This window comes from Temnothorax nylanderi, unplaced genomic scaffold (genome assembly GCF_030848795.1).
Source record: "Temnothorax nylanderi isolate EJ_2023f unplaced genomic scaffold, tnyl_v1.0 TNYL_tig0007_pilon, whole genome shotgun sequence".
Classification (NCBI taxonomy): Eukaryota; Metazoa; Arthropoda; class Insecta; order Hymenoptera; family Formicidae; genus Temnothorax; species Temnothorax nylanderi.
The window spans coordinates 1,313,980-1,338,775 of record NW_027249069.1 but is presented as its reverse complement, the minus strand read 5'-3'; the positions used below and the strand labels follow the sequence as shown (position 1 = coordinate 1,338,775).

The following is a 24,796-nucleotide window of genomic DNA, read 5'->3' as shown; positions in this document are numbered from 1 at the left end:
CTTCCAGTATATATCTTTTTTTGCACACACGCACGCCTAATGACACCGATCATGCAATAGCGTGCACGTAACTACGCTTTCGGATTTATCGTCATTGATGCACCGCAGTCATCGTTGAATTAGTGTTTACGGGCGCTTTGTCGCGACTACATATCGCGGTGCTTTATCAACCGACATGCATACGCGATGTATTTTATTTCGTCATAATATATCTCACAAACGTGATCTCATCGCATATATCAGTCAATCTCCACGATCGAGATGACATATGAGTGAGTTAACAGGATACTCCACTTCCTGCCACTTCCTTGAATGTTAATAATAGATTATTTCATTACTTCGGGTATTTCCAATACTACGAGTTCCTTTTAACAAAAATACCAAAGTGGCTCTCGAATTAATTAAATCTGCAATATGAGAAATTAAAAATGGATCGTATTAAGCGAGTCGTGCCGTTAAAAATGGATAATGGATTAGCCGAGATTTCTTCGTACAATATTACCGTGCACGTCTTGTAAAATGTAATTATTTTAAGATTACGGCACAATTTTGTACAACCAACGCTGATTGGGGCCAGATAATCCCTCCTCTTTCAACCGTATCTTTCTAACTGTACGTAAATAATAATTTTGTCATGGAAAAATTTTACATAAATAATAGCGAACGCGGCAAACGCTAATGGATCACTCGTCTACTAAATTAAGACTTTTACCGTGTAATTCACGTTGCCGCTTCGTGCTTCGTAAATATCCAGCTCTTGGCAAAAGCATTACATTTTATCGCAGGTTTTAGCCGGCTCGATAAAACACTCGCCTGATAAGGTGCCTTTTCGAGCAAACATTTTTTTTCTCTCGATATCAAGGTTATCGCTTTTTCTCGAGGATCTCTTGTTGCTACTAATTGTTATTGCCGTCGTAATTAAGCATTCGCAAAGAAGGCCAACAAAACGATTCAACCGTGAATGCACGCGATACCAAACATAGTTAGACTTACGTAAACGAGATATCTGTGTTTCTTAATATTAATTGTCGCGTAATATTTACTGCGATTGCATTTGGCGGAAATTAAAAAAAGTTCTTAGCGTTCGTAAAAAAAGAAACTCGAGCGTTCGTAAAGCGCAAAATCTGACGTTTGTAAGCTCGAATCGAATTGCGGAATTGATGTGCGTTCGAGTCGGGCATCGAAACCACTTCCTTCATCGATATAATACTTACTACTTAATATTCATGCGGTCGACGCAGTAATAAATCATCATTGCGGCTGTTGTCGGTGCACGCGCTTAAAAATGCACATTGAAATGCACAGCTATTTATTTACATATTCATCTATCGTACAGAGGGAAAGTTCTACGTAAAATGATACGTTTTGAAGCGTTTTCCTAGCGAAAACGTATACATAAATTCCGCGATGTCGTGCGCCCATTACGCCAAGATATCATTTACGTTATAGCGATGCGCATTGTTTATTCAAACGGAAACTGTAATCTAACGGTGCCGCGTTCGTCTGTCCGCTCTTGCTCTCTTAAACTAATGACCGACCGGGAAAAATATGCCGTTAAGTATTCTCCTCCTTAACATCTATAAAATGTAATTACCTGCGAAATTAGGTCTTTCTGCTCACTGCCTGCGGCTGCGACTTACATATATTATACCTTACGACTTACGTATATACCGTTTTCACATACCGACGGACATTAACTTGGGCTATATTTCGGCGCATTCTACGTTCGAAATCGATACCTACATATTTCTACGACGCGTTCTTATCTATATTTAAAATATTACCGACACATTTAATCATAGAGATCATCAAAAAATAGAAAAGTCTTAGATATTGCATCTTCCAAAAATTTTCTTATTATGTCTCGTCGATGAAACTCTCGGAGTTTTTACGTGTCGTTTTACTTAGACAAGATAGAAGGAAAAACAGTACGTACTTTCGAAAAATTGCTTCGTCGCTTTTCTTTCATCTTTTGTCTTCCGTTTACACACGTTTCACAAAAAGGATGTATGTTCAGGCACTTTATCTTTGGTGGCTTTTCATTCTAACATTAAGAATTACTTGGAATCTTTCAACAAGGCAAGAGGAAAACAATATTCCAAAATTTTTAGAATATTTTTGATATAACGCACAATGTGTCTCTCTCTTATTTTTCATTAACTCCAAAAATAAATCCTCATTTAAAACTCCTTTCTCTTCTCTTTTCATCTCTTTGATTAAAATTATCCCGTACTTTTTACGCATTTTAATTCAAGCGTAGAGAAAAATAGTCTCTTAACATTTTTCAGAAAAATTGCGCTAGAAATTGTTCTCACACTTTGTCTTTTGGTTCACAAATCTACATGGAAAATTTGCTCAGCCGTCTGTCTCTTCTTTCCTCTTCCATTTCCTCGATTAAAAATCAATCTCAGCTCCTTGCGCCGTGTGGAACGACGACGTTCTTTCTTTCACAGATGCTATCGCGAGACTTGACTTCGGCTATCGTCCACAGCTGAGTCAGTCCACCTTGTCGACTATGGAATTTTGCCTCGATATCCATGACTCGGCGTTTCATCTAGGAGCTCTGGAAATTTTCACGATTGGAAATCTGCGATCGAAGTGGTTCCAGCGGCGGCCCCTTATCCACTCCTTAAACGTAGCCGTCAGCTTCTAATTTTAGGGCGGCTTCGTACGAAGGTAAACCCTGATCGTCCCTCGGGATATCCTCCCGCTTGTTGATCCTGTTGGCCTCCGACTCGGTGGGCAAGCTGCTTATCGGGGGCGAGATAATACTGCCGGGATCGTCAGACTCGTCCTTCTTGTCGGTCGGCGAGGGCAGTGCCCGAGGGTCGAAGATGAGGCTTTCGTAGGCCGGCGGCGGGCCCGAAGTCACGGGGCATGGCGGAAGAGACGTGGGCACTCCCTCTTCTTGATGAGCCTGAGACGTTGCCGATCTCTCGATGCACTGTTGAAAGAAAGGGAATCGTTAAAGAAATAACTATGAAATACTGGAATAAAATATTAGGAATAAAAAATGAATATGTAAAAATCAATAGCTCGTCCACATAATAAGGACGGATGCTTTTATCTTTCATATTTTTTATATCTGTGTCTTATATCTTAATCATAATGACATAGATGTAGATCTACTGTTCATTCTTTGCATATAACATTTATTTCTTCATTTGTTTAATGTTTTATTATGATTGATAATATTGCGCTTTATTTCTTGTTCCTTTTATCTCGTTTCTTGTATCACGTCGTGTCTGTATTCGAGACGGTCGCTAGGTCTGAAAGTGCGAAGTATGCACGTTGTCGCATTGCGGCGAGCAATTTCCAGCCGATGTTTCTCGCGCTCGTGTGCCTTTACGTGTAACGCGAGGGCGTGGTTTCCGCGAGATACGCGAATTTTTATTTAATTGCGGGCGTATAACCACAAAGGTGAGCGACTGCGAGAGGTTGCGTAAAAGGTCGGCATGTGGAAATAAGCGAGTCGCGGTGCGCGCGTTATTGTGTCGAGTGTAAGTGGTATGATTTAAGAGTAGTTTCATGTAACATTACGCAGGATATACCTCAGATCTGGCGACAAATATTTTTGGAACTGTAAATACGCCAGATCTGAGAGATATCCTGCGAGATCTCGTTATAGAGATCTTTTTACATCATCGGGGAAATAAAAGACTTCCCGTGGACTGAATGTTAGACGTGTAGGTAAACGGTTACATGTCGATAAATTTCGGATTGACAATTTATATGATTGGATTTAAAATTTATTTTAATCATCAGGAGATATGGAATTTTTTAAATGTTGCTGTTATTATTAAGAAAGACAATATAAAAATTAAAATATTTTACATATATAATATATTTAAGATTTCTTATATATCTTCTCTCAATTTCAATAGTTTTGCTGAACGATTTTATACAGATAGAGAAAGGTCAGTACTATTTATAAAGAATGATAGACATTTTATGATGATTTATGTCTGTCGAGAAATTGGATATCTGCGATTAGAGTGATCTTTCGAACGAAAATGTTGCTTACGTGCGTGTCCATGGTGAAGACTTCTAGACTGTGAATGTCCGGCTCGGCTCTCCAATATTGCGAGTACTCCTGCGGTCGATGCTTCCGGACGTTTTTGTGACAGCAGTAGCATATGAGCACGACCATCATGATCACACCGCTGATCATGGCGCTAAAAGCGAACCAATATAGACGATGTTTAGACGGTGCTTTTTGTGCTGGGAGGTGCCCGTACGCCCGCCCGAGGAAAAAAGCGTGGCTGCCATAAAGGGCGGGCGACTGGTGAAAAAGTGAGCGTGCGGTTTTCCCTCCGGAGGGAGCAGAAATTTTTAAACGCGGCGAAGTACGAAACGGTCACTTTTAACACCTGCTGCATTTTGACGGGTCAACTTTTTATAGCGATTTAATACAAAAAAAAGAACTGCATAAAAAAATACACTCACAGAGAAATGGACAGTTTGTTCAAAAATTAACAAATGGATAATCCGATATTTTTAGTCGGAATTATGAAAAGCCGATCAAGATTAGAATAATGTCCAATCAATGATAGCCGGATATCATTGATAATTGATCGGCTTTTCATAATTCCGATTAAAAATATCGGATTATTCATTTGTTAATTTTTGAACGAATTGTCCATTTATATATATGTAGATGTACCCTTATATATTTTGACAGGTGTTAATTCGAAAGATAACGTTCTTCTTCGTTTTATACGTGTAGAATTTTATTGCGGTAGATAATTTGAAAAATAAATATCTTGTCATCGAAATGTATGCGTAATGCATATATGCATAATGCATCGTTACCAGTGTAATTGCGATAACCATTTAATTAACATTTATTTATCATAAATCTTCTTATCTTAAATTTCTAATAAAGTAACTTGAGATAAGAATTCATTACTCGCTGATTTAATAATGGCACTTTAAATTTTTCTGCATTTCTATTGAAAGTTCTCCGTCTCCTCGAATCCCGAACTCAATTTTACTTTGCGGAACATTTATTATCAAACTCCGTGAATATGTTTTGCCAAATTTTTGGGACGCAAATAGTTAATATTAATTTATATAATGTCCCTTTTATTTATATATCATGCAAATATAAATTTTATGTTGATATATTTGTGAGTTTAAGATAGACATTTTCACGAAAACTTACGTAGGATTTTTGTGACGAGGAAAAGTTTCAAATTTCAAAGAGAGCAACGTTATCTTTCTTCAGAGCTATCAAGTTTGCCAAGTTTTGACTCACAGATCGAATCTCTCATGCTGATGCTCCACGCGGAACAACCATTGAATTTTCAACCACCGGATATCTAAATCTAAGCAATTGAGTACTTTTGAGTGGTGTCTCGTACATGCAACGATCTATTTGACGTACGGATACGATCCGTCGGAGGATTAAGGGACCAGGGCGGGTGGTGCGAGGACGACGCGCGTCTCTTCTCAAAGAGCTCGGGATTAGGCGTGTTCGCCGTGAGATATCTTCCGCCTATATTTTGCGAGCGGTGCTGTCGGAGCGCATCTGTCCGGCCGGCGCGGTTGTTACTCACCCGCCAAGAAGGATGTTAACATTGCCGTGCAGATCCGCGTCGAAGCGGCCGCTCCTGCTGGTCGACGAGGAGCCGTTATCCGGCGGGGCGTTACTCGCATCCCCGTAAGCGTTGCTGCCGTTATGATAGCCGTGGGCCCTCTGCACCGCGGCCATCACCGCTATCTTTTGCATTATCTTATTCTCGCCGTCCCGCACGTCGTCGATGCTAATCCTGTCTCCGCCCGATTTTCGCAAATAGCATTGGATCGCGGCTAATTGGCGCTTGGCGCCGCTGAGATTAATTATTTTTTCCCTTTTCCCTCTTTCGAGCTGTAGCTATTTCTCGAATCGCCCCGTTAGGCTCGTCAGAGTGATCTCGTGGATCGAGGTCGACGCGATGATCACGCGTTGCACATGCTACTGTCGATCGTTATCGCTCGCGAAGATCGGGAGAATCTCGATCATCCGTGCTGCTCCGAGATCGCCGTTGATCGTCTCGAAAAGGAATGTATCGTTTCCGGAAACGCCTCTCGGAAAAGCCCATCGGATGCAAGCCTCTCTCCTCTCCCCCCCGAGCACGATCGACTTCGCATTACGACCGGTTAGATCGCTCGGGGGGATCCTCGTAGCCAAATCGGACCTCAGACCTGGAAATATGCAGGATGTTCATCTTGGTTGGATCTTAATATTTACATATATCAATGGATAAATGAAATTGGACAATGACCTTCTAACCCACTTTTTTAAAAGTTTGAGAAAATCAATTTTGTACTTGAGGACATAAATTTTAGATTAATTCTCTTTGCGCTTTGAAAAAAGTGGTTTATTGTTATTGCACCGTTGCACGGTGATATGCTCACAAAAAGATTCGTAAGAATAAAAATGTGCTTCATGGTAGCGCACAACTTCTTTCTCAATCTTGAAGATTGGATCATTTTTTACGAGCTTGCCTTACATTCTCGTTTGTTTTTGCTAAGTGAATATACAATATATATATAAAGAAAAATTCTTACGTTTTTTAAATATTGCAGTATTACAATTAGACATGACAGGAATAGGCATTTAAACCGACTGAATTTAATTAGCGGAAAAGAATTAATAAATTCAAATTCGACTCGGCGCGACGCTGACAGACATCGCGGTTGTTGGCCGCGTATTGTTGTTTCCGTCTAGCGGTGCGCTTCGACCGTTAAACGGAGACACTTTCGCGTTGCGCTTCCGTTACAGCTGATAAAATCCCGGATCGCGTCGCGTCGCGCGGCGCCGGCAGCGTGATTCCGCGCGAGACGCCTTTTTACGGAGTCGAGTCGCGCTCACGTCGCGACGCGGTTCGCACGGAATTCCAACGCTCCAAATTGAATTTCTCATTGTACAATACTCACGTAGAGCCGTAGCTCCCGCCTGGCCGAACGCTCGGCTTCACGGACACCCGTCGACGGGTTCGCTCGCGCGTGAGACGCGCGTGTCATTGTTGCTCCAAGCAGGTCGGATCTCGGCTCCGATAGCCGTCAGGATAACCGTCGCTTCGTGCCGCTGCCTGATCGCGCGATCTGCAAATAATATCTAATTGTGGATTTTTTTTACTAATCGATCCCACACGTCACATTTTACGCGAAGGAATTTATAATATATCTTTCGATATACCTAGGAAGTTGTGTATATTTTCTCAAATCATATTGAAATAATTTATCTCTGTCACTTTATGACGTTTACGGCTTGAGAAAATAATTTATTATAGTCCGTTTAGTTTCGCTGAGTAGGTACGTAAAAGCCTAATATGAGCCGTTTCGTATTTCCAGTTGCTAATTGAGTTATCAACTTTGACGCGATCTATCATTTTCTCAGCGGGAACATTAAATGTTTACTTATAGGAATTTTGAACTCGTCGTGTAAACCTCGGAACATTTCAGAGCAAGAACGCACGCGAGAGACTGTTTCCCGTTTGACGGTGGAAACATATTCTGGAATTGATAAAATAAATAAGTAATACCGATGCGACTTCCCATCGGCGCTGTTTATATTTGCTGATTTCGTAGCAATAATTGAAAAAGCAAATATTGCCGGAATATTCCACAAGGAGAATATTCCCCTGGAGTCCTTCCACTCTCGAGGCGGCGCGGGCGGTCGATATTAATTTTGAGCCGCCCGGTGCGATAGTTAATTTCAAGGATAATCTACTTGATGTTAATTTATTAGACCGCGGGTAAGAGTCGATATTTTATGTGGACATGCGCACGCAGCAAACATTCTTCTCTTCGACGAGAAGAAAATTTCAAACCTTATCCAAGATATTCATTCACAAAAGAATTCTTTAAACGAGTACGCGTCTCGAATTGTTATTCTATAATTATCCCACGACCACAATTTAAACATTATTTTAGTTATTACATTGCCATGGACATGATACTGGTTAAGAAGTTCTCGTACCGTTCGCTTCGAGGCTTGGTGCTCGAATATCGATTCGCCAACATTGTAACGTGAACTTTAACTTTTTTTCAAACTTGCCAATTCCTTGTGTCTACCGCCGTACAGCGTGAAACCGCCGTAGAGTCGGTAAACGCGTCGATCCAGTTTTTTTTCCTCTCTCTGGGCACAACGCGCGAACTTTCCGTATTTTTGTTTTTTACGTGCTTGAGAGGGACGAAATTGCATGTGAGGGTGGCTGGAAAATTTGCAACCGTTTCCTCGTTCCGTCTCGCGTTACCCCGCGATACATTCTTCTTTCTTTTTTCCCCTTTCTTCGTTCGTTCCTAGCGGTATTCGCGTTTTTACATGGCGCGTTAATGAAGCTGCAACCGGACGTGGTAACGCACGAAGTAAACTTGCGTAAAAAGATTTACCGCCTCGCGAGTACTTATCTCTTAATAAAGTTCAATTGCGATTTCGTTCGCTTGGTTAACTTTTACTAAGGATATTACATAAAGATCATAAGTCGATTATTTAGCCTTTTATTAAAATAGTTTGCCTTGAGATAAGCTAATATTATACCTTGCGCTATTTTTTGTTTAAGCTAGTCTGGAACTAATGTAATAAGTGTTCGAAATATTTCGTATTACAAATAAATGTATAATAACAAAATGTAGGAATTAACCCTGTATCGTTCTTGTTAGATTAATTTCGAATATGCAATTGATATCATAATTACTCGATAACTTGATATTAAATGAATTATAATATATTAGATGTTATAACATTACACGAATATTGAATGTAATTTCGAAATGTATCGAAAAACAAATTTAAAAAATTGACAATTGAAACATTTAATTGTATACAATTTAATTATTGAAAATTTATCATTTTTGCCTAATATTAGGTAGGTTATATTTTTTGTTTAATCAGGTTATATCGAGTTATTACGTTATTAATTGCTTAATTGAACTCAATTTATCAGGGAGAAAAGAGATAAAGCCCAATTTACTTTGACGTAGTTCGTTTTAGTCGATAATGAGTACAGCCCATACGATGACATCGTGCGTCCCTTTATATGACGTGACGGATTAAAATCAATAACGGTTATTAAACTTATGCCTTCGGCCGTTGCAGGGCATAGATGAAAGACGATATAACTCGTAAAATCCACTGGTAACTTATTGCGTTGCGTTGAATTTTAAGTAATTTTTGACTGTGTCTAAATTGACACTGAAAATGTATATGAAGCAGCATGAATATACATGTTCAAGAAACGAGATTGCTGTTCGAAAACTTTGTCTTTCGAGACTCTACAATGGGAATGTATGTCGCCTGTTGCAGATTCGCGCAAATGAAGGACGTTAGATGAGGAAGTTTGCGAGACTGTCTGAATTGCAGGTAAGTCTATAACGCAAAGTCATATGAATAATCTATAGTGCGCAGTATTATTTAATTGCCTCGTGAGATTTTATCTGTGTGTACGTTGATTCGTAACACGAACATTCACAAAACGCAAAGTATATTTTATTCCTAGATTTTATTTTTGTTTTAATTAATAATAGTTTGTAAATAAATGAATAATATTGATGTTATATTGTATACAAATTGTTTTGATAATTTTATTTGCAATTTGCAATTTAATTTTTGAAAAGCGTTTAATGATATATATAACATTGTAATTTTTCATCGTGTATTACATCATAAAATCTCTGTATTATGAAATCACGATGACAATTTGTCGTTACATTAATTTTTCGATGCGCGTTCAATATTCACTTAATCGGGTAGAAAATTTCCACTTGACCACGCTGTTTTTGCCCGAAGCGAAACTAATTGATGTCTCATTAAAAGAGTATTCAATTACGTTTAATACTAGCTCAACATTGTCTGCTATGTATCGACCTAATCAACTGTTATGGCAACCTATCTTCTGCCTCATTCGGATCTAGGAGTTGCCGACTATTCAGCTGCCCATTTAATCAACCACCCGTCTACCTGCTCACGATTATCTCAGGAGGTCACGGCGTCACGCGATATACCACCCGATGTTAACTTTATTTAAGTTTACCCATCGTAGCATCTCGAAATAGCGTTATCACGATCGTATTTTCCCAAATGCTCGTTGTCTATAGATTTCTTATCTGAGATATCGGCGAACAAGAATTTAATTCAAATCAGTTGCCTCGTTTTCGAAGAGAACAACTTCGATATTTAATTTGTCAATCACTCGATATTCAATTGCGCAATCATCATTGCTTAATTGATGCAATCAATGTTTTTATCTGTATGACGATTAAGCCGTTGAATAGAGATAGTTGTGGAGGCTATTTATAACCAGAGGTCCTCCAACTTTCCTCGCTTTCTAATTCATGAAGTGTCAACGTTGCATTTACGAACGTTTCAATTGGGCTTGCTTGCTAATCGACGACCTTGGCTTACATCAACTACGTTGAACTGGGCAACGTAGGAGCGTGATAGTCTCACGGCATAGTTATGCTTTGTCTGTCGTGACGTGCATCTGCCGACTAAATCTTTCAAAGAGATTATAATTACTCAAGGTCGTCGAAATCTCTCGATATTGACTGCAGCGTTTTGACGATCTGCGTATCTAATCTGTGATAACGATACAAATGCGAGAACCTTTCAATTCTTTTTTGCATTCTTCGTTCAGTCGCAGTATTATCTTTCTCTTAAAAATCATTTTGCACAAGTAACTTTGCATTATGGTAAGTAAATAGAAGGAAGAGGCAATTATTATCGCTTAAAAATCTTGTTACATGTCTTGCATCGTTAAGCACCGTATTATTATATACATTAGTCGTACGGTAAATATGATTTTAGACGGTGTTGCTTTCCGAGATATGTCGAGGCATCTGCCGAGTACTCGTATTAATCGTGGCGCATTTGTAACGCATCCGTGCTTCTGATCCACTTCTTCCCAGGTCGAGCCGCACGCCCCAGTGCGTTCTTGTTGCATTTGCAGACGGGCTCTCGACAGAATCTCTAGAACCCATCATTAATATTATTCGAATAATCTTACGGCTATCGTATCAACTTCGATTTCCCAACGCCGATCAGGAAGACGTTCCATAAGTTTTTTTTTTTTTTTTCTACTAATTGGACTAACGAGACGTCGATCGTTGTTTTCATCCAGAAGGATATCTATAAATCTCCTGATAAACGGAAAGCGATGTTCTCAATTATTCGCGATTTCCGTCAATTATTCACCTTTTCGTCTTTCCGGAGAGATAAGCCATCAACGCCAACCGTAATTGGAGTCTCCTCTTCCAAATAAAGCCCGTTATACGTCTCACGGGCCGCTTCGTTTCTTGGCGACGCGACCCGGCGACATTCAGCGTTAGCCGGACTAAAGCAGCAACCGCACAAGTCTCTACCTTCGCAACTTTTCCGAAGGCTGACTTCGGAACTCTTCGAATTATTCACCGGAATGCCCCCGTACGCCGACGACAAACGCGGATTCGTGAACGGGCGAGAGCTGCGACCCCATTTGTCTTCTGATTCCGAGCCGAATTATTCCGCGATATCATCGCGACTCGCGCGCGTGTCGATTACTCGTTTTGCTCGCGAGCATGTCGGGCGACAGCGACATCGCGACGTGACAGTTGTCGCCGACGCCCCGTCACAATACTTTTACAACACGCCGTTACTACACCTGGTGGGATCGATGTCGGTGACTAAAACATCTAGAACACGCCGGGTATTACGGGTATTACGTACGTAATGCCACCGTTCTGCGTCGCCACCTAAACTTGCCTTTACATATTGTAGTCGTGTTATAGGACGTGATAATCCAGAAGGAGTGAGGGAGGGAGGGACAGCCGCATTTGTTAATTAAAATTAATTTGTGTCTCCGGCATGACGGACATCGTCATTGATATCAGCCTTCAATCTTTTAATTACTTTAATCGAATTTAATTCCCTTTTAAACTTTGCTTGACTTTTAGCTTAATCTATAAGTTCATTTTGTTTTAATTTTTCTAATTTATTTAATTTAACAAATTGAATAAATTACAGCGAAATACAAGGATCGTGTAAATATTTCGTACAACGCGGGCCATCTAATTAATAGCGCGCTAATTAACGTTACGTCGGGGAACGTTTCAACGATGCAAACGGCATAATGTAAGTTCCGCTTAAAAAGACTAGATTTGCAGACAGATTAACTATAGAATCGCGCTTGCCGTGAAATGCAGTTTAATACATTTCTTAAAAGTTCACGAAAAGTTTCGCGGGAAGAAGGAATTGCGCTCAGGGTGCGGCAGGGCTATTGGTCTTGCGAGGAAGTTCGAGCTCCACGGAATTGTCTTTCCGACTTAAGAACCTCCGTTAATTCGACTCGATTTTATGGCAATTAGACCTCGTTGAGTGGCGAAACGCCTCGAAAGCTTCTTTTCAACGTTCGGAGCACTTTTTCACATACGTCTATTTATAGGACGTATTAAGAGTCCCTCCCGATCTAGATTTAGATCTTAGTTTCGGGATTCCTGCTTATTCGAAAAGTATCTTTCGGTCGAAGTCGAAGTCCGTCGCGTCCGGTCCTTAAAGTTTTCGTTGCCCCCGGGGACAACGAAAGTGCGAGATGTGAATAAAGGAGGGCTGTAGATAACTGCGGGAAACCGCGTGTTCGCGTTACCTGCAGCTCGCTAATTGGAGTCGTCATATTGCCGGTGCTCCAATTAGTTCCCCGTCGTCGTTGTAGGTACGTAACGAAAATTATGCACGCCTAGTTAACTCGCATAAATTTTGACCCCGTATCAACTTGGCGCAAGTTTAACCGGCCGAAATCAATAGCGAAATAATTTCGATACGTTTGCCGGAATGCGGTGGAATTGCGCTTACCTCGAATACGCGATGAAATACGCCAGACTTATTGTTAGCGGTAGTATCCCTCCATTCTCGGCATGAAAAATTGAAAAGTCTCACGGACCTCCCGATTTCCGTACGCGAGTACGGAAATCTATCGTGCGTTCTACGCTATTCCCAATATACAATAATTAATATTCGAGGAGAGATCGTCCGGCTATAATTGCTTCGTTGCTTTTAATTAACGCTTTTAATTAAAGCGATTAGTCGCGAGAGATGGATCAGATTACCTTGAATTAATTTAGAACGAGCGCACTCTGAGTTATTGTAAGTCTTTGTTACGGTACATTCGTACTTGTGCATTATCGAAACGTCTATCTTTCATTGGCACTCAATGTCTCACAGATTAAAATAGATTTATTAAGTAAACAGAAATTATAGTTTCCAATTTCGAACATTATAATCTAGAATTCTAGATCATTACTCATTGCTATTGTCACTAAAACGATACGTTATCAAAATGTCTTTTTCCCGGACACTTGTTGGCTCATCGAACAAAAATCAATGAATTTAACAAACTTAAATTTTCAAGTTTCAAAATCCGTAAAATAAACCAAATTATTCTTATACGTTGTAAGTTGTAAGTATTACTATAGAATGCTCTTTCACTCGAGACTGTTTTACTGAGATCGTTCTAAATATAAATCGGTCTATAAGATAAGCAAAATTAAATTGACTTTCAAGAATCATGATATAGACGGAATTGTGATCGCGGTGCACTATAAAAGCGGTGCGCTATGAATGTTTTCTCACCTCAATTAAAAGTCTATCTCTCGGAATTATAGTTGGACGAAGCGGGACTCTCAAAATCTCATAAATCCCGAATTTTACACAAACGAGATCGCGCTCTGAAACGAACTCGTTGGCAACCTGACGTCTCGAGCCTTCTGCGTGATTGCGCGTGTATCGACTAAAAAGACGCGTCGAAGGCACGTGACATACGCTGTACGCCGTATATGGCCTACGCGCTCTATATATAGAGCCGTGGGTGCCTTCACCGACGTGCGCGCCTGGGTGGGTTCGCCCCCTTCGGCCACGCAAAACCACGTCGGCCTTTTTTCCCCATTTCTCGTATCGAACGCTCTCGACTCGCGCGACCCGGCCGAAGTCGATCGTCACGGGATAATGCATTCTCCGGGAACAAACGCTCGCCGCGAGACTCGCCGCGACGGGAGCGGGAAAGGGCTTTAAAATGGCATCGCGACTATAGCGGGCTCGCAATTGAGGGCCCCGAGATAAATATCGATCCGAGATTGCAAAGTGCAACGCGAAGGTCAAGCGGCAAGTTGAAATGCAACAAATACAACGCTACCATTCGGATTATTATACGCCGCTGCGAACGCGATCGAAGGATTCCGCGGGAATCGAAAACACGCCAGCGCGAAAGCTGCTTTTGTAATCAAGTAAAGCTGAAGGGAGAAACAAGACTCGTCTTTTCCGCTTCTCCAAGATTTAATCAAGGAAAAATCTTTCTCTTGCGAATTTGAATAAATTGTTTTAATAATTTTTATTCATTTTTTTCTATGAAAAGATGTTGGCTTTTTCTTTCCACAGTTTCTCGTGGAAAAGATGGAAATAGACACACCAGTTTAATGATGTTTAATGAGAGTTTAATATTCTTTCTCTTACTCGGAATATTATTATTCCTGGAAGGAACGCTGCGTTTTATTTCACATTATTAAACAATACATAAATAGCGCTAAAAATATCATATTCCTCCTGAAGTAATTTAGTATCGTTCCTACGGAGTTGCTTATTAAACCGATGAGATCGGCGCTTAATATTTTAGGCTCATTTCAGGCTATTAATTTGAGTAATTTTAAATTCACCATATTTTTCTCTATTTTTCGTTTATTTATGCTTAGAGACAATTATTCGCTTGAACTGTTCCATAGCAATATTTCGCGATGCGTCAGCAATGTTTACCGTTATAACCTGCCCGTCGAATAGCATTAATCGCGATAACGACGGCAGCGAATGATACCGTATCTTCCAGATTGCTCCAGATATATATAGATTAACTCAGCCCGCTGCCATCGTCATTGCCAACGATGTTTCGCGGTGATTAAAGTCGACAACATGTGTTACTGCGGGGCGGAATAACGGCGCCAGTTGTGTTTTTGCCATTCGCTGTCACGACATCGAACGTCATCCCCGCGGCTTGTACGCGGCCGGGCGAAATTTTACAGCGCGAAAATTAGCATCGCCGTGACCGGGAATGTAACGACGTTTATTAAATGCCGGCGTGAGAGGATCCTTGAAGCCCCGATGACTCGCCGCGAAACGTGCGGCAGCATATCATTTTGTAATCCAACTGCCGTGATTGTTGTGTCGACCGCCGGCGCCGCGCCGGTGTGTGTGTGTCGCACGCTCGCGAGGAAATAATAATTTAAGATCCTCGCGGTGGAAGCGGAGACACGCGGGACGTCGTCGTGTGCGTGCGGGCGATCCGGGTTGACCATCGCCGTGCGATGTCATGTTCGTGAGTTCGTGATAGCGGCTGGTTATAATAATTGTTTGCCGTCAGTATGAGGAGGAGGAGGAGAGTGAGGAGGTGCGCATATTTCGCGAAATATCCCGATCGTCCTTAATCCGTTGGCGATATAACGCGACAGTGGGTGCTCACGCCAACTTTCGTTAACGAGGACGATCGAACGCTAATTGTTGGGCCACTATCGATCGACGGCGACCGCCACCGGCGATCTCGTTAGCTCGCGTGTGGATTAAGGTGGGACGTGTGTCCGTGAAATTGTTTACGTTCGATTGGAGCGTAATTAAATGAAACGAGTGGTGATCTACGGTGTTGTCCTATCCCCCGAATATTAATAGCGGTGCTTCATAGCGTGCAAAATGTGACCTTTGTTGGCTTTCACGTAGGGTGTTGAGGGTGACGGGCGAAAAACGCGCCCACTTGACATTATCTGATGGTCTCCAGTTTCGTTATCTAATCGGTATCGCTTAATTCGAAGCTTGTTTTAAAGCTAGATATCTCCCCGAGCTCACGGAATGCTCCTATCAATTCTAATTAGGAGCGCTATTTAATATTCCACGTATTTTTTGTTCTCCGCTCGACACGCGTATCTTTCAACGTGCGCTGAAAGAAAAATTACTGTCGGATAAATGAAATTATCGGTGTTTTGCTCTGATAATCGAATCGGAGGCGAGGCTGGCACGAAGCACAACAACAACAATTTAACAATTTAACATATATCGTGCTTTATTAATTCATTTATTCGCCAAACATATATCGGCCCAAATTGTATCTCGGGATTGAAAATAATTTTTTTCTCGAGCTTTTTCGACGAGCAAAATCCACCCGGCAAACGTCAGCCGCACCGCACCCTTCAATTTCATTTGATACCTTGTTGACACCGTGACAGGTGTCAATTTGCCAAGCGGGAGACCGACCTTTTCTCAGTGTACAACAACGGGGGTCTAGCTGGCCCGGTCGATCGCGCGCTCGGTCTCGCCGAACAGCTTTCTCCTCGCGATACCGTTCCTCCTGGCGATCGATGAACAATCCTGGCCGGTGTCGGTCTGGCCGTCGTCCATCCGTCCGTTCGCCCTTCCTTCCGTCCTGCAGAGACCACCGCGACCGCGACGGCGACGACGGTGGACGACGACGACGACGTCGCGCCCCGGGGTGGCCGCACGTCGACGACGGTCCCGGCTGTTCGTGTCGGGGACGAATCTCCCCGGTCCGTCCTTAGTACCGTTTCGCCGGAGACTATCGGCGGCGCGGTGGTCATGGCACGCGCGTTGCTTGGCTACGCCACGCGATTCGTGGCCAGGCACGGCATTATTTAGGTATAGTTCACGTGTGCTGGAGGCACACGAGCAGCAACGACGCCGCGCCGCGCCGTCGCTCCCACCATCCTCGACTTCGTCGTCCCTGTCGCGTCACGCGCTCCCTCGACCTACCCTCCCTCGACTCGTATAACCCACCCACCCTAACCACCGTCTCTCCCTCTTCATCACCGTTCTCGGTGTTCGCAGAGAGACAGAGAGAGAGAGAGAGAGAGAGAGAGAGAGAGAGAGGGAGAAAGAGAGCTCCACACCACCTTCGTACCGGCGCGACGGTAATGTTAAACCACCCGCTCGCCTAATCGCGCGAGGGTGAAATTTCGGCCAGCTGGTCGCGCGCAACGTGGTTTGGCGTGGCGTGGCGTGGTGTGTGGTGCGGTGTCAGGTCGCCAGTCTCTCGCCGCGGCCCGATGTCGTCACATAGGTATCACGATGGGATCGTATTTCGTCTGAGCAAAGTGTCGTGCGAGATTCGATCGGATCTCCGCGGAATTGGCTTCTCGATGTGGAAATTGATAGATCCGCGTGTGTACGCCGGCGATGCGCGTCGCTTAAGTTCTTTGCGTCGCGTCGTCGATCAACCCTGTTTACGGAGAGCAAAGTCCGTAACACGAAGAGAAATTGAATTGCGGAATTAAAAATTGCGCGTTCCTGTTGATGCAGCTCTTCAATCGTTGTAACTACAGTTTAGCGAAATGTAGAATTAAATGTTATGTGCAGTCTAGCGAAATGTAGTAATAAATATCATTTGCAGTATTTTATGAACTGCGGTAGTTGTTAGTATATTTTTATTATAGTTGTTATTATATTTTTTATTTGCCGGATGATATTTTAAACAAAGGACAAAGTTTTCACCGCATTTTTTAAACGCAGTTAATATTCGCGATTTTTTCGTTTTGCTCTGGAAATCTGCTCAATATTTTAATACCCGGCGCTTTCAGTCTTCATGTCATTTCGCGTCAATTATTTATCATACCAAACCACGTGGAGCAATAAATGTTGACATTTTTAAAAGAGTATACGTAGCACGGTATGTGTCAGAATTTCATTTCTTTTTTTATACGAGCTATTTGAGTTAATTTCCCGATCCAGAATTCTCATTTGATATCGAATAAATCTGCCACTGCCTGCAATTGATTTTTTCGGATTGTGTACTGTTCTATTTCGCTTAGCCGCCTTGGCTTCGTGCATGAATGTCATTAGAGCTGCCTAAATGCAAAACATGTCGAGTATATGCACGAGGAATGAAAAATAGCGGCGCACGAAAATGCTCCGCGATCGGTATTGCTTTTTTCCAACAACTGCCACAGCTCGACGTTAGAGGTCTTGATTACAGCGGAATAAATTAGCATACGGGATATTATGATTCATTTTCGTGGCGGTGGGATCGAAACCCAAAGTGCCTATTCTCGGAGTAAAGGTGCCGAGGAGGTGCCAAGTGTTGTTTGTGTAGTAATCAGAACGCACGTTCCGTCTAGACTGCCGGAGAACATTTCGAGAGGCGAACGAGCTAAGCTTAGACCTCGCCTAGGCGTCCAAGGTGTATTTCTGTGCAATTCGACAGGTGGCCCTTGACTCGCTGCGATAAGTAGCGACACTCGATGACGCCGGTCCTCTTTACGACACGACGAGAGTGAGGTCAGGATAAACGCTCGGTCGTCTAAAAAAACATAGTGCCCCCAATTGGTTTCTTTATTTTTGAAATATTGGTCCGCGCGCCTTTCTAAGAAGTGATTCTCTTATTAATGAGAAAAATTATTTATTAAATTGCATATGTTTAATATATTATTTGTTGCATTGTATTATTACGTAGTTAATGTGAAGGTCTTAAATGTCGTTTGCAAACGACAATTAAATCCCCGGTGGATTTGCGATTTAATTCGGTCTGTCGCCGGAAATATCGTGAGATATTTCGCGCCCACGCGAATTTTCTTCGCTGTACTTATTTACGTTGTATTTACATTGGCGATAAACAGAACCGCATGCATCTCGGATGCATCTCGACAGATCGGATCTCGAGGGATGAAGATTCGCTCGGTTTCCCGACGGAAATGTTACGCAATATCGTATAGGCGACCGACGCCTGGCAAAGGTCCATAAATCCTCTGTGTGATCATAAAGCGGAAGAGCAGGCGCTTTTACGCGCGTACATTTACGTTCGAAAACACTTTCGCCGCGGTTCTTCCTCCGTCTCTGTCGGTCCGATGAAAAATGAAAGGAACAGAGGTACGACCGAGTTTCCCTCGTGCCGCCACAGGAGAATCGCCGGAAGTACCGGGGGAAACGTTTCCTTTCGGTCGCCCGCTGTCTAATCTCGAGATATACATATACGTGCCGTGTCTTTATGCAAATGTTGCTTTCCACGTAAATCACACCTTATCTCTCGCGTGTCAGCATCTGGGGATCTCGCGGTAGGGACGTATATACATCTACATCTTGTTACGCGTTTAGCGGTAAACGCGACATCTTATCTCCGTGTCGCAATCAGAGGAGGAAGTGCCGAAAGATAAAACTTAAAAGACACCGTTCTCTCGGAATGGAGTGGTATACGAACGCGTGCCAGTGACTTACATTTAATGTCGAACGACTTTTATCCCCCGCGACTTTATCGAATCGGCCAGCTTGGCGAGCGATCGCTATTCAGCGCTGAAAATGAAGGTAACGGAACCCGCATTTTGCATTGCTAATCTCGTTTCGCCGAGTTCATTGAAATTCGACGTGCAAGCGATAAACGATCTCCAGACGCGACTCGGGACGTCACGCGTCGTCGCGTCGTCGTCCCGATTGACACACCACGCGTTATGCGACTATCTCGCGCGAAAGCACATCCGCATGATTTTTCCCGTTTTGTTTATTTGCAGACTCGTCAGAATGGTGGGTAGCATGCCCAGCGGATGGATGAGGAGGATCCTCCTCTTCCTCGTCCTGATGACCGGTATCCTGCTGATCGCCATGTACGCCCACGCTCCGCCGCTCGCATCACTCCAGCCGTTCGCGACGCGACGGTAAGTAATTTTTTTAATATTTTATTTTTATATTTTATTTCTATATTTTATATGTTATATTTTATATTTTATATTTTATATTTTATATTTTATATTTTATATTTTATTTATATGCGTTGTTAATTGCCTTTCAAAACAGACAGTAAAACTTGCGACTTGCGAATCTTTTGACGTTCTATATATATTGAATTGAAATAAACTCGAAATCGTAGATGCGTTAGCCCAGTTATGCTTAAAAAAAGCGCGCGGACTCTCTTTGGACTCCGTTCTATTCGGTATATTTCAACTCTCATTTTAATATATGTATATATTTAATTTAATACATGTACAATTTTTGTGAGGAGAAAGATGTCCCAAGAGTTATAGAGTATTGTAAGGCAAGTCCGTGCGAAGCGCAAGATCGCTTTTTTTTCTCTTTTTCGATTTCTATATATTTCTGTGTTTTCTGTTAACACACAGCCAGCGCAGGTTCCTTTGCCCGCGTTGTGTATTAATCCAGTGCCTCTTCTGATTTTCTTTTTGTTACACCGCATGTTATTTTATTTTTTATTTTGAATTTATTTCGCACTCGCAACGCGATGAAATCGTGCATCGAAGAAGACTAGAGGACTTGCAGCGCGGCTTGGTTAATTACCTGGCGGGTAATGAAACCACGATCGGACCCGGGGAACGGCTCTACGAGTATCTGGAAGAGCCTAGGTAACGGACAGCCCCCTGACCGGGGGGTGGAATCTTATGCTAGACGAGATGTACCGCGCATTTCTCTCACACCTCCCATTGGAACCCCCCCCCCGCATCGGTTTGATCCCACTGTGTCTGGTTCGGGGAAAAAGCATTTTTGAACAGCCCTCTCCAGTTTCATGGGGTTGCAACGTATCGAACGGCACTGTACAAAAATTCGGTTTGAATTGTCACGAAAGAGGGAAATAAAAGTTTAAAGTTTTATAGGGAAAAAAAACCGTGCAGTCCCTCTCGAAGTCTAAATTTTACAGAGGGACGAAACCGCGCTCGTATTTCAGAGCGGAATTCGATTCTTCAATTTTGCAAGGCGGAATCTGTAGCGATATCAATGAATTGTCAAGGATTTACATGTAAAATTCTATATAGTATTTGTACAAATACCAAAATCTATACATTCAACATGTCAAACTGTCGAGATTTATTTCCGATAAACCGAATTGATCGCGCTTGATAACACCCGTCCGTTTTATTTTCGCCTTTCATTTTTTTTCCCCCCGGAATCAGTCACGTGCCGTTTGATACCGGCAATCGGACGTTGCTCTCCCAATTAGGAAGCTATCCAGGCATGACCTGTAACACGTCGGCCGTCTCAGTAAACGAATTCCCGAATGTCCTGAATTTCCGCGCGGGCACTCCCTCTCAGGTATTCCTGCACCTCTCTCGCCCTCCTCTCGCGACGTCGCACCTCATTCCGACGCTCGCCCGTTTAATCCACTCGCCCGAGCACGCCCGTCATACTAAACGCACGCCTCCGCCCGCTATTGTTACGCACCATTGTTCCCCATGTTGCGCGGATTGTGTGCACGGTTGCTGCATTTGTCGCGACCTCGCTTTGCGCGCGCGAACCCGACTTTCCCGGCCTTCAATTCCGAGTACGGGCCTCGCCTCTGCCTTCGGAGGCAGACAACAACTCGCTCGGTCGCGAAGAAGTTAAGAGAACAAATTTTGTTGTTTTGCTTTCGAGAGAACCCGGAAGACCTTTCACCCTCATCCACGTAACGATTTCTAGCGCGAGATACAACCAATTCTCCAATTTGTAGCTTCCATTGCATCGCGAATCGGTGTAAATATCCGTCGCCCCGCTCGCGTTTCCCTCTCGAATTTCATCGGGCCACTCATTTTTCAGCCTTTCCTGAAAATCGAGGCGCTCGTTAATTTTTTCCATTCTTCCACCTCGGGCAGACGTTATTCCGTTCCCATGATTCGCCAGCTATTTTCTTGGGTGCTTTTCTTCGTTCGGCAAACATCAAGCTTCCCTCTTCTTCCTTCGCTTTTCTAATTCGAACGATCCCGACGATATCGCTTTTTGCACTTTTATTCCTCTTGCCGTTGTAATGTGCTTTTAATTTGCCAAAGGTACGATATTATCAGTTTGACCGACATACGAAATAAGTCGTGGAAGGTGTAGATCTGATCTTTTTTTTTCGTACCAAAATAGATGGACTATCGTGGTTCGCTTTCTTAATTTATGAAACTGTTTGCTTGTATATTATGAGACGAATTACTCGCGATCTAACAATAAAACAATGTTTATTTTAATTTATTATTGAATATTTAGTTAATAACTTTTTTAATATCTTTTATTAAGATAAAAACATATCTACGTTTAATGTTCACATTAAATACTTCACAAGAAAGTGATATTTAACTTTCTGTGTGTTTTTTTTCTATAGTTAGTCATTTATATTGATTACTTATGACGTTGTTAAGCTGATTTGTTAATTTCTTTTATTTGCTTCTATTTTGCGTTTAAATGTTGCATAAATTGCTATTATTTAAGCAATGATTTAATTATTAAGTATGATATATATATATATATATATATATATATATATATATATGATTGTAATATTTTTATATAAATACAATATTTAGAGAGAGATCACTAACCGCGACATACTATTGTCAATCGCCATTTCAATCTTACAAAATGGAATTCTGAGATAAAATCGCATGTTGTCTCCTTGAATGTACCTGTCATTTTTAACATTTTCTACATTTCAATTGCGAGACAGATGTCTGTTGTAGACTGAATCGCTTAAAGAAGGAACATGATCGCAATTCGTGATACGACGAACAGCTGGATGTATACGTATTTGAGAATTTATTAAAGCAAAGGTATTTCTTTTTAAAAGACAGATTTGTCGAATTTCGATCTAAAAGAATCAATATTCCACAGTCGTACCACAGATTGCCAGATTAAAGCATCCTGTACATTATGCTGCTTTAAAAGATCACGATCGAAATATGAATTCAATTTTCACTCGATCGTAGAACATTTCAAAGTCCGTGGTCCTGGGCGTGTGTGGTGAATCGTTGCGAGAGGCGAGCAGTAAGGTCCTCGAGGACATCCTTGGCGACCTGCACCGCGCATTGCGGAGGGAACACTCGGCTGTTGTGGCCCAGACCGACGGAGAACATCGTCCTTGGCGATGACAGCGTCATTCTGCATCTTCAGCAGATCGAGTTCGTCACCGTAAATACGAGCGACCAGGAGACGAAGGATCTGCTGGAGCATGCGAAGGATATCTTCATCGGTGAGTAAGATACTTTACAACAGCTGTTTCAAGATTAATCATTATAGAAAGCGCACGGCAAAGACTTTTCTTAATTTTCTGAGATATTCTCAGTTAATAAAGCTTGTCGAGCTCTCACATTACCGAAATATATAAAAAACGCTGCATATACAGCATACAACATCACGTATTTCATATATTAAAGTCACATGTAATTGTATCAAAATTACAACTTATACCATATATAGCAGGAAATTACTGAATTCCTTCTAAACAATTATTCACTTTGCTTCGCATAATTAAGTTGACGAGACATCGTTGCTTCTTTCTACGAGAGACGTCCTTTTAATCGCAGGAAACATCAGGAGTCTGGTCAAGGTGCTGAATGCCAAAAGTCGCTCCGGTATCGATTCGTTCATCGTGTATCTGAGCGCTGAAAACGCGCGGGGCACTACCTTGACTCTGGATACGGACGAGTCATACAAGCTGGAACTTGTGCCGAATGGGAAGATTCTGGAGGCCAGGATCACGGGGAAGAGCTACTTCGGGGTGCGGCATGGCCTCGAGACCCTCAGCCAGCTGATCTGGTGGGACGAGGCTACGGGCAAGCAGGGCGCTCTTCGCGTCCTCACGCGAGCCTCCATCGAGGACAAACCCGTATTCTCGTATCGCGGCCTTCTCGTTGATACCGGTAGGCAATTCTTCCCCGTCGAGGAACTGAAGAGGGTCATCGACGGCATGGCAGCCACGAAGCTCAACACGTTGCACTGGCACCTCACCGATTCCCAGAGTTTCCCGTTCGACTCGGCGCAGTTCCCGGAGATGGCGAGATGGGGTGCTTACAGTGGTGATCACATTTACACACCTGACGACGTGAAGGATCTGGCCGATTACGCGAGGATACGCGGCGTCAGGATCGTTGTTGAGATCGATTCTCCGGCTCATGCCGGCGCCGGGTGGCAGTGGGGTGAGTTCTGAAGAAGATCTTAAGTCCTAATGTGATATATAAGTGCATCAATAGATAAATACATATATAAAATATGTAGTTCCAAATTTTGCAATATTCTTGTTGGCATAATTAGGTAAGCATTTTCACTAAATTTTTATGACAATCAGGTACGGAACACGGTTTTGGTGAGTTGGCGTTATGTGTGGATCAGCAGCCGTGGTCGTCCTATTGTGGCGAGCCAAACTGCGGTCAACTGAATCCCATAAATGAGCACTCGTATCGGATACTCGAGGGCCTGTATCGGGAGTTATTAGATCTCACCGAGGTGCGCGATTTAGTGCATCTCGGTGGCGATGAGGTGAATCTCGAATGCTGGGCGCAATATGGCAATATCACCCTGGCTATGCAGGCGCAAAATATGACGGACCATCACGCGCTTTGGGCGGAGTTCGAGACGAAGATGTTGCAGCGGTTGATTCGGGCGAATCACGACAAGGTGCCGAAGGCGGTAATCCTGTGGAGCTCGCCGTTGACCAAGAGGCCTTATATCATGATGTACTTCGACCCGAAGATTCATGTGATCCAATCCTGGGGCGGCAGCAATTGGCCGGAAACGCCGGACCTGCTGGAGGACGGCTTCCGGGTGATCCTGTCGCATGTGGACGCGTGGTATCTGGACTGCGGCTTCGGCAGATGGCGAGAGAGCGGCGAGGCCGCGTGCGGCGAATATCGCACCTGGCAGACTGTCTACAATCACCGTCCATGGAAGGACTATCCACCACAACAACTGCCTTTAGTGCTCGGCGGCGAGGCGGCGATTTGGAGCGAACAGACTGGACAGTCGTCTCTGGGACCTCGACTATGGCCCAGGGCATCGGCACTCGCTGAACGATTATGGTAAACAATGTAGCAAAGTAATGTAGCAAAGATATAATGATTTTTCCTA

At 42.8% G+C, this 24,796-nt stretch overlaps 2 protein-coding genes across 15 annotated transcripts in view; one reads left to right on the top strand and one right to left on the bottom strand.

Annotated features, from left to right (window-relative positions):
- Positions 1–24,796, top strand: part of Fdl (fused lobes) — a 38,094-nt gene that overhangs the window by 10,024 nt on the left and 3,274 nt on the right. For 3 of the 10 annotated variants that reach the window (XM_071719069.1, XM_071719066.1, XM_071719075.1), the window contains 6 exons: positions 9,293–9,349; positions 19,501–19,644; positions 20,242–20,343; positions 22,660–22,922; positions 23,257–23,868; positions 24,018–24,747. In XM_071719069.1, coding sequence (XP_071575170.1) covers positions 19,511–19,644; positions 20,242–20,343; positions 22,660–22,922; positions 23,257–23,868; positions 24,018–24,747 — 1,841 coding nt within the window. In that variant the 5' untranslated portion in view covers positions 9,293–9,349; positions 19,501–19,510. The other 7 variants (XM_071719061.1, XM_071719055.1, XM_071719096.1 and 4 more) reach the window with 7 other exon arrangements.
- S-cup (spermiogenesis-related protein stanley-cup) lies at positions 1,293–16,516 on the bottom strand. 5 transcript variants are annotated; one of them, XM_071719127.1, is made up of 5 exons: positions 16,197–16,516; positions 6,922–7,089; positions 5,559–6,186; positions 4,025–4,175; positions 1,293–2,944 (listed from the first exon to the last, which is right to left on the bottom strand). In XM_071719127.1, exons 3-5 carry the CDS (start codon positions 5,729–5,731, stop codon positions 2,630–2,632), a joined length of 639 nt encoding a protein of 212 aa, XP_071575228.1. In that variant the 5' UTR covers positions 5,732–6,186; positions 6,922–7,089; positions 16,197–16,516; the 3' UTR covers positions 1,293–2,629. The 5 variants fall into 5 exon arrangements, with proteins under 5 accessions (XP_071575228.1, XP_071575220.1, XP_071575258.1 ...); XM_071719119.1 differs by having other exon boundaries at positions 16,244–16,516; XM_071719157.1 differs by having other exon boundaries at positions 4,025–4,163; positions 16,244–16,516.

Bases quoted from the DNA above. Each gene is read 5' to 3' on its own strand.
- S-cup (XM_071719127.1), bottom strand. From the start codon at position 5,731: ATGCAAAAGATAGCGGTGATGGCCGCGGTGCAGAGGGCCCACGGCTAT. The intron at 4,176-5,558 runs GTGAGTAACAAC...GTTCGCTTTTAG, and splicing joins GTTAACATCCTTCTTGGCGG to CGCCATGATCAGCGGTGTGA. The intron at 2,945-4,024 runs GTAAGCAACATT...TTCTTTCAACAG, and splicing joins TCTTCACCATGGACACGCAC to TGCATCGAGAGATCGGCAAC.